The 14,781-nt window shown below is 47.2% G+C and overlaps 2 protein-coding genes across 4 annotated transcripts in view; one reads left to right on the top strand and one right to left on the bottom strand.

Annotated features, from left to right (window-relative positions):
• Positions 1–14,781, bottom strand: part of VPS26C (VPS26 endosomal protein sorting factor C) — a 59,996-nt gene that overhangs the window by 1,431 nt on the left and 43,784 nt on the right. The gene's annotated exons all lie outside the window — the stretch shown is intronic.
• The window catches only part of TTC3 (tetratricopeptide repeat domain 3), a 131,340-nt gene that overhangs the window by 115,110 nt on the left and 1,449 nt on the right, over positions 1–14,781 (top strand). For all 3 annotated transcript variants that reach the window (XM_073360955.2, XM_078854584.1, XM_078854583.1), the window contains 3 exons: positions 11,152–11,278; positions 11,421–11,648; positions 13,495–13,587. In XM_073360955.2, the coding sequence (XP_073217056.2) occupies positions 11,152–11,278; positions 11,421–11,648; positions 13,495–13,587 (448 nt within the window). The remainder of the gene's footprint in view (positions 1–11,151; positions 11,279–11,420; positions 11,649–13,494; positions 13,588–14,781) is intronic.

Raw genomic sequence — 14,781 nt, 5'->3', positions numbered from 1 at the left:
TACTTGCTGAAGTGTGCAGGATAGAGCCCACTCTGAGGTGACATGATAGCTGCTAAAGTGTGCAAGAGAGAGGAGGATCCTCCTTTAGACTTCACAAAGTGAGTGGGATGTGGAATTTTAATTATACCTAGCCACATGCTCCAGATTATGGAATTTATGCATGCTGTTACCAATTTGCTACTAGTCCTGACAAAGGTGACATGTCCACTCCACCCAACCCCCAATCTTCTTTCCTCTCTTAATAAGAGAGGAAATTCTGTAACCAGGACCTTATATTATTCATAGAAAGTTATGATTACACTGTCAGATACACATTCTTAACTTTGCTTCCTTTTGTGTGTTTATACATTGACAGTCTAAAGCATTACATTATTTTTAAACACAATGCAATGCTACCCTAGTTTTCTACGTCATGTGCTACTGTGTGTCAGTCCATTAGTCATTTATATGCAAATACTCAACAATAGTTACACAACATACAACAGAATAAGTATATACCCTAGAAGTAATAGTAAAAAGTCCTGTTTAAAGTATTTATAGACCACCTAAACTTGCAGCCATTAGCTTTAGAGTTATTTGCTTTGACCCCTAATTTGCACCTGCAGTTAGCTGTGCTTCTGCTTCAAAAAAGACGAAATTATTCAGTACCCACCATAGATATCTTATATGCTAATTATAGTCATCTCTCAAAGGTACAGTGATCTATTACAGCAAACATGTTGGTGTAAGTATAAAAGTCTGAATAAATATTACAAGGTGTAGGAAATTTCATATTATATTGTAATTGAGGAATAGAATGTAATCATGTAATTCAGCTCTATGATAGTGTATGTACATGGGGGCAAAGTAGAGAAGTTGTTAGTGCAACCTTGATATTCTTGCATTTTGAGTTCTTAACCATGCAACTAATAAGGCTCTCTTAGTTTTTATTTAGACTAAGCATAGAATAATAAAATATGTCAAATAAGCATCAGTCCCTTTACATACCATTAGGAATGTGACAAGGACAGTGGTACTTTATAAAAGGCCCTTCAGTTTTTTCTCAAACACCTTCTTTGATGTACAGTAGAAGAGAAAGTTAGTAGAGCTCCTTCCAAAGTGTTGTATGTATATAGTATTTAAAAATTAGTATACATCCAAGAAGCATGCTAGAATAAACACTGAAGATGAGGCAAAACCACTCATTCAGGTTAGAAGTGTATTTTATTTTATCTCTTGAAAAAATTAACAAATTATCATAAAACATAGGAACAAAGTAATTCCAAAAGTAAGATTTTTGTCCTAGTACAAAACCCATATAGGCTATTTCACGTGACTGTTCTGAAATCCCAAAATCGGCTAGGTAAATAGCAGTTTAGTGTATACACTTTTTATGGATTTATAACTTCTGGTGCCAACTCAGGTAGTATGATTTAAAAAAAAAATCACCTATGCAGTTCTGTTATAAATTTCTGAAATTTTTTAGCTTGGTATTTCTGCAGCCCAAGTTCTAAGGGCTAGGCTCCTCCTGTCTGTAATTTCCCAGAGCAGTTCATTTCTGTAACACAGCTCTAGCTGATTACATCCCCTACTGTAACTTGCCACCAAGTCTTCACTACCATAGTAACAGTTCACTTTACTTCCAATCGTTTCTTTGCCGGCCTTTTTTAAAAATTTTTTGGCTAGAAGTAAGTGACCTTTCCTCTCCCTTTCTTATTCTCCTCCCCTGGATCAGGTAAAGAGCATCATGATGGCGTCAGCCACCTTGATCCAGCATAGCAGGTCTCTTCCATAAACACTGGTTAAATCTAAGCAGTGTTCCATATGTGAGGCAGCATTTACAGGATCTTCAGAGGGCAAATTAATGCTGTCTATTCTCTGCCAGGACATGGGGTTCAGGGCAGGGGAGACCTGACATGCCTGTCCGAGGAGCCATGACTCCAATGTAGAAAATCCCACCCAAGAGACAGGTTATTGGGGTGGGGGGAGAGAGAGCCAAAGACGAGGACACCAGCCAGACAGCAAAGGGGTTAAGTCCTGGGGCAGACCCTGGTTAGAATGAAAAAACAATGGGCATCAGCCCCCCCCCCCCCCCCAAAATACAGAAGTGGATCGTAAATTCCCTAGGAAAAGAAACAGGATTCCTACATAGCTCTCCTTCCCACACAAAACTACAGACACTAGCAATGAGACCCCATTCCCAGGTAGAGGGGAAGATAGGAGATATTTCCAGGGGACTCAAGAAACACCACCCCAGCTATAGCCTGGTGACAACTCCTGCTGAGCAGATAAAAAGGGCCAAAAATCCAAAAAAATTAGAAGAAATAGAAGAGTATTTCTCCTCTGACTCAGGCTCTGCCGCCTCTGATGAGGAAGGAGAGTTCTCACATTCAGGCTCTCTGCAGGGCATGGAAAACATGCAAAGGTTTTTCACCCTCTGATAAATTCGAGACCACAAGCAGAAAGGTTGCATCTGCTCTCCAGATCAGCCAGAACTGGCACATAAGGACAAGCCTAAGGGCAAATACCTGCCTTCCAAATCCTCACTTCAGACAGCAATCCCACTGCACCCTTTTGAGGATGTGAACAGGGAGGAATGGGAAATGCCTGAGAAAGCTAAGCGCATAACCAGGTGTGCATTTAGATAAAAGTTGCAAGCACCAAAAAACGCCATTACAGAAATACAGAAAGATGATACTAGAGTGGCATCTCTAGCAAAAGAAATGGTAATCCTAGGTGAAGAGGATTTCTCTCCCAATGATACGAAAAGGTAAAAGCCACCATAAAAGGAACTTTGAGACATCCTTGGCCAAAAGAACCATCCTGACTTCTGGTCTATCTAAAGAAAATAACCCCAGCAACAGACTTTATGGCAGATACCTCAGTAGATACAGTAAGATTCTCAGATACTGCCATGGCATCACATCTAACTGTGTCCTGGACTACAGATGCCTGCTCCAAACAAATTCTATGCTCACCCAAATACACAGGTTGTCTCCTGTCTGGAAAAAAATTGTATTAAGTTGTGGCAGACAGCACTTCCAAACCAAAGCAGTCCCTCCCCACATAGTGTGTTGAGAAGGAATTACAAGCCCAGTAATATGCAGAAATACTCCTTGAATTTTCCGTTTCTCAGGAGAATGGTCTCTATTGACCACAGACAAGTGGGTGAGAAATAAGAGTTCTTCGAGTGATTGTTCATGTCCATTCCAAGCAGGTGTGTGCACACTGCATGCACGACAGCCAGAAGATTTCTCCCCTAGCAGCGGCTGTAGGGTCGGCCTGGGCGCCCCCTGGAGTGGCGCCTTCATGGCGCCCAGTATAGGGGCCTGCTGCCCCCTCACCCTCTGTTTCTTCTTACCCCCCGTGACGGCTAGCTGGAACTTTGCTCGCTCTTACAGCAAGCACCTTAGCAGTGTCTTTTGTTCCTAGTGCACATAGTTCAATTGTTGTTCTCTATAGTTATAGTTTTTTCATATAGTTAGTAGATTGTTAGATCCTTCGTTTCCCCTTCGGGGGTATGCCCGGGTCTCTGGGGTTTAAACTCTGCAAGTCCTGTGGAAAATTTATGCCCAAGAGTGATCCTCACTCGTCTTGCTTGCGGTGCCGTGGTGAGACTCACCAAAAGGACAAGTGGCGCATTTGCAAGAGTTTCCGCCCAAGACCCTTAAGGACAGAGAGCAGAGGCTAAAACGCCTGCTCATGGAGACGGCATTCAGATGGCAATCCGACTCGGGACCCAATGACCCAGCACCAAGCACATCCTCTTTGGTGCGCAGTGCTCCAGCACCAACAGCTCACGAAATGCACCCGGCTAAAGACTCTAAAGCCCACGAGCACTGTCACGGCTCGGGCCATAGGGCGTCTACCTCAGTTCAGCACTGTCTCCATCTCTGGTGCCAGTAAAAAAGAAGAGGCCAGTGAGGGACCCATCACCCCCCTCGAAACCTAAAGGGCCGGCGGCGTCCACGAGTGGCTCGGGACAGACCGACTCTGCCTTGCTTCTGTCCAGGGTTTTGTCGACTCCTGTGCCGGCTGGGGTCCAGTCGAATCCGAACCCTCCTCGGTCCCTGGACCATCTGGTGGACCTACAGCCACCATCGATGCCGGAGGCATTGGAGGTGGCAACGGACCTGATGCACCTCCCGGTGCTATCCTCCCCCTCAAAGGAGGGACAATTCGCCAGCAACTGCACGCCCCCTGTTTCACTTCAGGGGTAAGCCAGCCATGATGGCCCATCGGTCTTCATCTCCGGCACCGTCTGCACAGGCGCAGGAAGCACACTGCTCCCCGGAGTCGAGTAGTCATCCGTTGGCGACCCAGGGGAACTGCTTCTCCGGGGTCTTCTTACTCGGAAACCTCGGGGTCAGAGATGGACTCAACTCGATCCAGCAGATTGCGGAACAGGAGGTCCAGGTCCCAGCGGAGTCACCAACCATACCCGGCACTGTGGCAGCCACAGTGGCAACCACCTGCACAATGGCCCTTCTGGACACCCTGAGCGTACCGTCCGAGCCAAGGTCAAGCCCATGGCCCGCGCTCCAGAACAGTGTCTGTGTCCTCAGCGTCGTTTGTGCCACAGTCGGGAGGGGTCACACTGATTCAGATAGCTTTAGCACCAGTACCTCAGCCAGCTCCATCACTGGCTCTCCAGGTGACGCCACCGGTGGAAGCCTCAGTTCCATCCCTATCGACCCCGTCGGTCTCGGTCCCGCCGCATTTGTCTGCTCCGGCACCGGATGCCATGCCAAGTTCTTCATCAATACCAGGTCCACAGCCTGAGTACCGCATGCTGAGGGACCTCAGGGGGGCGGAGGGTAGTGAACTGGGCCCACCTCCTGTTCTCTCTTCCTCGTCCTCACCTGATGAAGCGGTTGCGGGGACTTAGATGGCCCCAGCTTTGGAGGACAGCCGGGTTCTTCAACAGCTTTTGAGGCAGGCTGCCCAAAGCCTGGGGACTCAGGCAGAGGAGGAGGAAGAGGATTTAGACCCTGTCATAGATATCCTGGCTCCCTCCAGCCCATCCAGGGTTGCATTGCCACTTATCAAGTCAATAATGGAAACAGCGAAGAACTTGTGGCTTCTCTGGCACCTACTGCCAAGAAATCTGAGCACCGCTACTTTGTTCCCTCTAAAGGGTATGAACATTTCTGCACCCACCCTCCTCTGGACTCTTTGGTGGATAGAGACGGATAAGAGGATAAGAGACTTCACAGCTTGAAGGACTCGAGGGCTACCCTTCGTTCACTGGGGCTTCACACGCCTGCTACCCAGCGCAGGCATTTTAGGCCTCAACCTGCCTCTCGTCCTTACCAACCCCAAAATTGCCAGGACGCTCAGCGTAGGCGAAACAGAAGCATTCGGAGGAAGCAACGCCCTCCCTCTGGACAAAGCTCTGGCCAGCCCAGGGCCCCTCTGGGCTCTAGACCACCCTTTTGAGGGTACGGTCGAGGACGGTTTGCCAGTACGACCTTTAGATCCTTCCCATCTTACTTTCTCGTCCCGTCTATCCCCTTTCTACCGTGCCTGGTCCCGAATTACTTCAGACTGATGGGTGCTCCGCACGGTAGAGAGGGGATATTCCATCCAACTCTGTACCTTGCCACCCCCCTCCCCCAACCCTCTTCAGGGACCCCTCTCCCTGAACAACTTCTAATTCAAGAGGTGCAGTCCCTCCTCTCAATGGGGTCAGTGGAGGAGGTTCCTCAGGAGGTAAGGGGCAAGGGTTTCTACTCCCAGTATTTCCTAATACTGAAGGCCGGGGGGGGCCTCAGAGCCATACTGGACCTGCGACAGCTCAACAAGTACGTAAAGAAACTCAAGTTTTGCATGGTCTCGCTAACCTCCACTATCCCCTAACTGGATCCAGGAGACTGGTATGCCGCCCTCAACTTGAAGGACCCGTATTTTCATATCGCAGTAGTCACACATCACAGATGCTACCTCAGATGCATGGTGAACAGAGGCCACTACCAGTTTGCCATCCTCCCATTCGGGCTGATGACTGCCTCCCGAGTATTCACAAAATGCGTCACGGCGTTCCTGCATAAGCACCAGATACAGGTTTTTCTATACCTTGACAACTGGCTGATCAATGGTCGCTCGAGAGCCCAGGTGGAGGCTCAGGTCGAATTTATAAGGAGGACCTTCCTCAACTTAGGTCTCCTCCTGAACGAGGAAAAGTCTGCTCTGTCCCCGGTGCAGAGGATAGAGTTCATAGGCATGGTCCTGGACTCTACCCAAGCCAGGGCGTACCTCCCAGAAGTCAGGTTTTGCTCACTTCATAACATCATACAGAGCCTCAGACAGTTTCCCACAACGTCGGCAAGAAACTGTTTAAAGCTGCTGGGACACATGGCCTCCTGCACATACGTGGTGCAGCACGCCAGGCTTAGGCTGTGTCCACTCCAGTCTTGGCTGGCGTCGGTGTACCTACCAGCCCGAGGTACGTTGGACAGGATCGTAACTGTGCCCCGCCTGGTGCTGGACTCCCTCTTGTGGTGGCTCAACCCACGCGTAGTTTGCACAGGAGTGCCTTTTGCTGGCTCTCAGCCCTTGCTCTCCTTGGTGACAGACGCCTCGGATCTGGGTTGGGGGTGCTCACCAAGGGGACCTCAAGACCCAAGGCCTCTGGTCTCCGATGGACCTCGCTCTTCACATCAATGTCAAAGAGCTGAGGGCAGTGCATGTGGCATGCTACGCTTTCAAAACGTACATAATGGGCAGGTGTGTTTCAGTCCTCACGGACAACACCTCGGTGATGTTCTGTATCAACAAACGGGGGTGCACGCTCCTCTCCCCTGCGCTGGGAAGCCCTAGCGCTGTGGGACTTCTGCATGGAGCACTCGACCTACTTGCAGGCTTCATACGTCCCAGGGGTGCGAAACACGCTGGCAGACAGCCTCAGCCAGACCTTCCATGGCCACAAGTGGTCCCTTTGGCCAGACATGGTGAACTCAATCTTCCGGTTCTGGGGCTCTCCCCAGATAGACCTATTCGCCACTCCGGGCAACAGGAAATGTCAGACTTTTTGCTCCCTCGGGAGCCATGGCTTGGGGTCCATCGGGGATGCCTTCCTTCTCTCTTGGGAGGGCTGCCTGCTATCTGCTTTCCCACCCATCCCACTAGTCCACAGGGCGCTCCTCAAGATCCGCAGGGACCGGCACTGAGTTATACTAATAGTGCCGGCATGGCTGCGTCAGCACTGGTTCACCTTGCTCCTGGAAATGTTCATAGCGGCCCTACTCACCTTGCTGCTGGTCCCCGACCTGATCATGCAGGACCAGGGCCAACTCCAGCACCCGAATCTGGAATTGCTCCACCTTACGGGCCTGCATGCTCCGTGGCTAAGTGCCGCAGAGCTGTCTTGTTTGGACCAGGTCAGACAAGTCCTCCTTGATAGTAGAAAGCCCTCCATGGTCGTAGAAAGCCCTCCACCAGGGCTACGTACCTGGCCATATGGAAAAGATTCTTCATCTGGGCAGAGCAACGCAGTCAGTTGCTGCTCCTCGCCCCCATACCATTTATACTGGACTACCTCCTTCACCTAAAACATCAAGACCTTTCCCGTTCATCAATAAGGGTCCACTTAGCCGCTATCGCTGCCTTCCATCTGGGCGCAAATGGTCTCTCGGTCTTTCCAAACCCTATAGTCAGTCGTTTTCTCAAGGGTTTGGACAGGCTCTTCCCGCACACACGTCAGCCTGTCCCTGCCTGGGACCTCAATTTAGTCCTCTCCAGGCTTACAGGCCATCCATTCGAACCTCTGGCCACCTGCTCCTTGTTATATCTTTCGTTCAAGGTTGCATTCCTCGTGGCAATTACCTTGGCTCGACGAATCTCATAGCTCAGGGCCCTCACAACTGAGCCCCCTTACACAGTTTTTCATAAGGATAAGGTCCAGCTCAGGCCTCATCCAGCTTTTCTCCCGAAGGTCGTCTCCCATTTTCACATGACCAAGGACATCTTCCTCCCAGTGTTTTATCCCAAGCCACACTCCGCCGATGCGGAGCTCCGGCTACACTCACTAGACGTGCATAGGGCCTTAGCCTTCTACATAGAGAGAACTAAGTTGTTCTGGAAGTCCATCCAACTCTTTGTAGCCGTGGCAGACAGAATGAAAGGCCTCCCAGTATTCTCTCAACGCATATCGTCGTGGATCACGTCCTGCATTAGGGAGTGCTACACCCTGGCAAAGGAGCCCGCTCCGCAGATCACTGCCCACTCTACCAGGGCCCAGGCTCCTCTGGTGTTCCTGGCACAAGTCTCTATTCAGGAAATTTGCAGGGCAGCTACGTGGACGTTGCAGATTTTGCGCGAGTCGTGGTCCATTCTGTGGATAACTCTGACCCCACCTCCTGAGCTCTAGCTTGTGAATTACCTGCTTGGAATGGACATGAACAATCACTCGAAGAAAAAAGTTACTCACTTTCTCGTAACTGTTGTTCTTTGAGATGTGTTGTTCATGTCTATTCCAATACCCACCCTCCTACCCTTCTGTCGGAATAGTTGGCAAGAAGGAACTGAGGGTGTAGGGGGTTGGCAGGCCCCTATACTGGGTGCCATGAAGGCGCCAATCCAGGATGTACCCAGGCCGACCCTGCGGATGCTGCTAGGGGAAAAATATTCCGGCTGGCATGCATGCAGCACGCACACACCTGCTTGGAATGGGCATAAACAACACATCTCTAAGAACAACAGTTACGAGAAAGTGAGTAACTGTTTTTTGCGGCTACTCTCTGAGGGCCTCACCCATCCCTCCTTCATCCACTCTTCCATTTCAAGCAATCCTATCAAACCCGAACTGGTGATAAATTAACATTCTGGATGTAGGAGCAACAGAAAGGTTCTTAGGGCTATCCTTCATATTTTTTGTCATCCAGAATTTTAAGGGAGAGGATCGCGGCATGGGACTGTCCGCTGTCTTGGACTTCAGACTCAACAAATGGTAGAACACCACAAAATTCCAGAGGGAACCCTAGCTTTGACTGTGACATCTCTGTCCCCCAGGGACATCCTCAGAATCATAGAATATCAGGGTTGGAAGGTTCCTCAGGAGTTCATCTAGTCCAACCCCCTGCTCAAAGCAGGACCAATCCCCAACTAAATCATCCCAGCCAGGGCTTTGTGAAGCCTGACCTTAAAAATATCTAAGGAAGGAGATTCCACCACCTCCCTAGGTAACGCATTCCAGTGTTTCACCACCCTCCTAGTGAAGAAGTTTTTCCTAATATCCAACCTAAACCTCCCCCACTGCAACCTGAGACCATTACTCCTTGTTCTGTCATCAGCTACCACTGAGAACAGTCTAGATCCATCCTCTTTGGAACCCCCTTTCAGGAGTTGAAAGCAGCTATCAAATCCCCCCTCATTCTTCTCTTCCGCAGACTAAACAATCCCAGTTCCCTCAGCCTCTCCTAATAAGTCATGCGTTCCGGTCCCCTAATCATTGTTGTTGCCCTCCCCTGGACTCTTTCCAATTTTTCCACATCCTTCTTGTAGTGTGGGGCCCAAAACTGGACACAGTACTCCAGATGAGGCCTCACCGATGTCGAATAGAGGGGAATGATCCCCTCCCTCGAGCTGCTGGCAATGCCCCTACATATACATCCCAAAATGCCATTGGCCTTCTTGGCAACAAGGGCACACTGTTGACTCATATCCAGCTTCTCGTCCACTGTAACCCCATGGTCCTTTTCTGCAGAACTGCTGCCGAGCCATTCGGTCCCTAGTCTGTAGCGGTGCATGGGATTCTTCCGTCCTAAGTGCAGGACTCTGCACTTGTCCTTGTTGAACCTCATCAGATTTCTTTTGGCCCAATCCTCCAATTTGTCTAGGGCCCTCTGTATCTTATCCCTACCCTCCAGCATATCTGCCTCTCCTCCCAGTTTAGTGTCATCTGCAAACTTGCTGAGGGTGCAATCCACACCATCCTCCAGATCATTTATGAAGATATTGAACAAAACCAGCCCGAGGACCGACCCTTGAGGCACTCCAGTTGATACCGGCTGCCAACTAGACATGGAGCCATTGATCACTACCCGTTGAGCCCGACAATCTAGCCAACTTTCTATCCACCTTATAGTCCATTCATCCAGCCCATACCTCTTTAACTTGCTGGCAAGAATACTGTGGGAGACAGTGTCAAAAACTTTGCTAAAGTCAAGGAACAACACGTCCACCGCTTTCCCCTCATCCACAGAGCCAGTTATCTCGTCATAGAAGGCAATTAGATTGGTCAGGTATGACTTGCCCTTGGTGAATCCATGCTGACTGTTCTTGATCACTTTCCTCTCCTTTAAGTGCTTCAAAATTGATTCCTTGAAGACCTGCTCCATGGTTTTTCCAGTGACTGAGATGAGGCTGACTGGACTGTAGTTCCCAGGATCCTTCTGCTTCCCTTCTTTAAAGATGGGCACTACATTGTCCTTTTTCCAGTCGTCCGGGACTTCCCCCGATCGCCATGAGTTTTCAAAGATAATGACCAATGGCTCTGCAATCACATCTGCCAACTCCTTTAGCACTCTTGGATGCAGCGCATCCGGCCCCGAACCACTTCTTTCTCCACAAAGGGCTGGTCACCTTCTCCCCATGCTGTGCTGCTCAGTGGAGTAGTCTGGGAGCTGACTTTGTTCATGAAGACAGAGGCAAAAAAAGCATTGAGTACATTAGCTTTTTCCACACCCTCTGTCACTAGGTTGCCTCCCTCATTCAGTAAGGGGCCCACACTTTCCTTGACTTTCTTCTTGTTGCTGACATACCTGAAGAAACCCTTCTTGTTACTCTTAACATCTCTTGCTAGCTGCAACTCCAGGTGTGATTTGGCCTTCCTGATCCTTGCCTCTGAACCTTCTATTTCTGGTTACCTCTGAAATCGGCTATAATTTATTTTTTAACATTGCAACTATTTCCTTGAGTCAGTCCATTGTGGTTAAAACATCTAACTGCTGGTGTTTCATGATAAGACCAGTGAAAACTAGACACTGACAGAATAGTATCTAGAAGTGTGTCTACTAAAGTGCATTAAAGGTCAACCTCCCCCCCCCCCCTTTTTTTTTTTTTTTAAAAGAGGACCACTACTATGAAAAAGCTTTTTTTTACTGTAACTGTGCTGACTGAATCACAGTACAAACTGTTGTAAAACTCTGTGCTTTACTTTTTTCCCCTTTACAGTTTCGATCTTACTAACTTCATAAAAGAAGTACAAATTAAAAATGGAAACAAACTTTCAGGATTGAGCTCAGATGAAATCCTTACCAGAGTGACAGAACTCATTTTGGACCATCAAAATAAGAAAAAGGTACATGGCAGATGTCAGCTTTTTTGCACTGTAATTGATTAAAACTGTGAAACAAAGTTGAAGAGGATACTGAATGTTCTTTAGCAAATGCATGACATAATGCTTGATGATGACAGAATTTTACTTTGCAATACCTCTGTAGGCTCCAGCCTCGGCAAAGAGAACTGAAAAGCCAGCATCCTGTGCTGTAACTCAGACTCTGAAAGTAGCCAAGTCTGCCGTGGGAAATGTGTCTAGCCTATCCAAGGCAAGGCCTTCCTATAAATCTGCTGCAAACAAAACAACTCAGCCATCACAGCCAACCCACCAGCCATGGAGACCTGTTGGAGGACCATCACAATCAAAATGGATAAAATCAAACGATTCTACTGTAAGTTTTCTTTACTCTTTCACTAATTTAAAAATATATATGTATTCAATCGATATATCAAAGCACAAGAGGGCAATTTTATGATGCATTATTCCATGGTTTTTAATTAAGTCAAGGTATTATATCTTACAGAAAGTTCAACGAAGAAATCAAAACTCTTATATTTTAAAAAAGAAAATCTGTATTCATTTGCTTCACTAATGTTCTTAGAAGATACTTTATAAAATGCCTTAATTAGTCAGATCAGATCTTTGTGCATTGCAGTAATTAACGAGACAGCCTGTAAATACTTGGCAGTAAATGCAGCACAGCTTCGTTACACACACATCCAATCGAATGAGAGATGCCTTTTTTCTAATGCTTGTTGCTTTAGGCATTGTAAGCCAATTCTCTGAGTGTTCCCTGGTCTTCAGAGCAGAGAACTGGAAAGTCTCTCCGTGTCCTGCTCCTGGAGGCTGTGCCACTAACTTGCTGCAGAACTTCAGACAAGTCACTTAGGGCTCGGCTACACTTGCAAGTTAGAGCGCATTAAATCAGCCTTGGACTCCCTGACTCCCTAACTCCTGAGGTGTCCACACTGGCAAGGCACGTAGAGCACCTGGACTCTGCAACTGGAGCACTCCTGGTAATCCACTTCCACAAGAAGCATAACGCTTGCTGCGTCCCAGCTGGTACGCCCGGGTGTCAGTGTGGACAGCATGTTGCATTAGTGTGCTGTGGTTGGCCTCCGGAAAGGTCCCATAATCCCCTGAAGTCAAGTGGCCACTCTTCTCATTGTTTTGAACTCAGCTGCAGGCATGTGGATATCCCCTTTCAAAGCTCTCTTTCTGACAGCCAGCATGCTTATCTGCTCTGGGACAAAGCAACCATTAGTGTGGAATGCTGCTGAGAGAGGGACAGGGGGAGGAGGGTCTGCTGCTGTCCAAACTTACAAGACAGCATGCTGACACACTCTCTGCCCTCCAAAACACACTCACTCTCCCCCCACATACACACAACACACTCCCTGTCACACTGCACCCCCCATCCCCATTTGAAAAGCACGTTGCAGCCACTTGCACCCTGGGATAGCAACCAGAATGCACTGCTCTTTGTTGCGTTGCAAGAGCTGCTAATGTGGCCATGCCAGTGCGCTTGCAGCTGACAGTGTAAACACACGGCAGCATTTTCCATGCTGCGGTCTCCGAAGGCTGGTTCAACTCCCAGTGCTCTACAACTGCAAGCCCTTATGCTCTTCCTGCATCAATATACTCATCTGTAAAATGGTGATGGGTACCCTACTTGATATCTTCCCCACTTTTAAAGTGCTTTGAAATACTCAAATTATTATTCACTTTCCCAGTCTCTGTTTTCAGATGCGTAATGTATGTAACAGCACTATCAGGTGTGATAGTGTATGAGGATTTATTTATAAGGTGATTTGAGAAGACAGAACGAGATTTATCTGAGGTGCTTGCAGGATGCACTTACCATAATATGCAAATAAAAATTGGAGATGGGATTCCTAAACTTTCAGTCATTAAACTTTGCCTGTTCCTGAAAATTTCAGTGCTCTGTCTTCGAAAGCATTCCGTAATGGTGTCTCAGCTTCGGTAGCATCACTTGTGTTAACAATTTATTTACTTTGAAATACTATTGTTCTGTTCTGTTGGGCTTTTAAAAAAAGATAGGAGGAATGGGTTTGTTTACAATAGGTTGTAAGCTCGTCAGGGCAGGATCTATGCCTGTTTTAGGTTTGGAAGGCACTCGACCCACTGTGTTACAACTAGCTGAATAGATAGATTTTTTTTTTTTAAGTAGTTGTTAACCTTATGTAAAATATATATTTAAATTATTTTATCTCTAGACATCTGATGATGATCCCTGCATAATATGCCATGAAGAGCTAAGCCAGGAGGATGTGTGTGTGCTAGAATGTGGACACAGTTTTCACAGACGAGTAAGGATTAATAATTTTTTTTATATTCTCATACTGTTTACCTGTGAGTCTTTTGAACCTACCTATCTGGTGTAAAAATATTTGAGTTAAACAAATCTTCCCCCTTCTCAAAAAATCCCCCAGTTTCATAGTATTTCATGTTGATATTAAAGTAGCAATTCATAGATTCGTTTTTATTGTATCCCTTGTAATAACTCATCGTATGTTTGAGAAGATTCCTCTTTTGTATTTTCAGTTGGCAAAATTTTCTTGTATTTTAGAGAGCTAGACACTAAAATGGTTTTGTTAAACTACCATTTAAGCTTAAAAATAAAGTTGACTGCAACCCTTCTATTCAAAGTTTCATAAAGTTACTAATTAATTACATATTTCTGCATCACTTCAAAAAACTAAAGTGCTATAGACATGCTAAGCTCATTAGTAAGGTTACAATTTTGTCATAGACCGTTTTAGTAAAGATAATGGACAGGTCACGGGCAATTAACAAAAATTCACAGAAGCTGTAACCTGTCCCTGACTTTTACTAAAAATGTCCATGACAAAATTGGCATGGATTCACCAAGGGAAGGTCATGCCTGACTAATCTAATCGCCTTCTGTGATGAGATTACTGGTTCTGTGGATGAAGGGAAAGCAGTGGATGTATTGTTTCTTGACTTTAGCAAAGCTTTTGATACGGTCTCCCACAGTATTCTTGTCAGCAAGTTAAAGAAGTACGTGCTGGATGAATGCACTGTAAGGTAGGTAGAAAGTTGGCTAGATTGTCGGGCTCAACGGGTAGTGATCAATGGCTCCATGTCTAGTTGGCAGCCGGTGTCAAGTGGAGTGCCCCAGGGGTCGGTCCTGGGGCCGGTTTTGTTCAATATCTTCATAAATGATCTGGAGGATGGTGTGGATTGCACTCTCAGCAAATTTGCGGATGATACTAAACTGGGAGGAGTGGTTGATACGCTGGAGGGCAGGGATAGGATACAGAGGGCCCTAGACAAATTAGAGGATTGGGCCAAAAGAAATCTGATGAGGTTCAATAAGGATAAGTGCAGGGTCCTGCACTTAGGACGGAAGAACCCAATGCACAGCTATAGACTAGGGAGCAAATGGCTAGGCAGCAGTTCTGCGGAAAAGGATCTAGGGGTGACAGCAGATGAGAAGCTGGATATGAGTCAGCAGTGTGCCCTTGTTGCCAAGAAGGCCA

Source organism: Lepidochelys kempii, chromosome 1 (assembly GCF_965140285.1).
Source record: "Lepidochelys kempii isolate rLepKem1 chromosome 1, rLepKem1.hap1, whole genome shotgun sequence".
NCBI classification, from domain to species: Eukaryota; Metazoa; Chordata; order Testudines; family Cheloniidae; genus Lepidochelys; species Lepidochelys kempii.
Note: the sequence above shows the minus strand (reverse complement) of the source record. Positions and strands in the feature narration are given on the sequence as shown.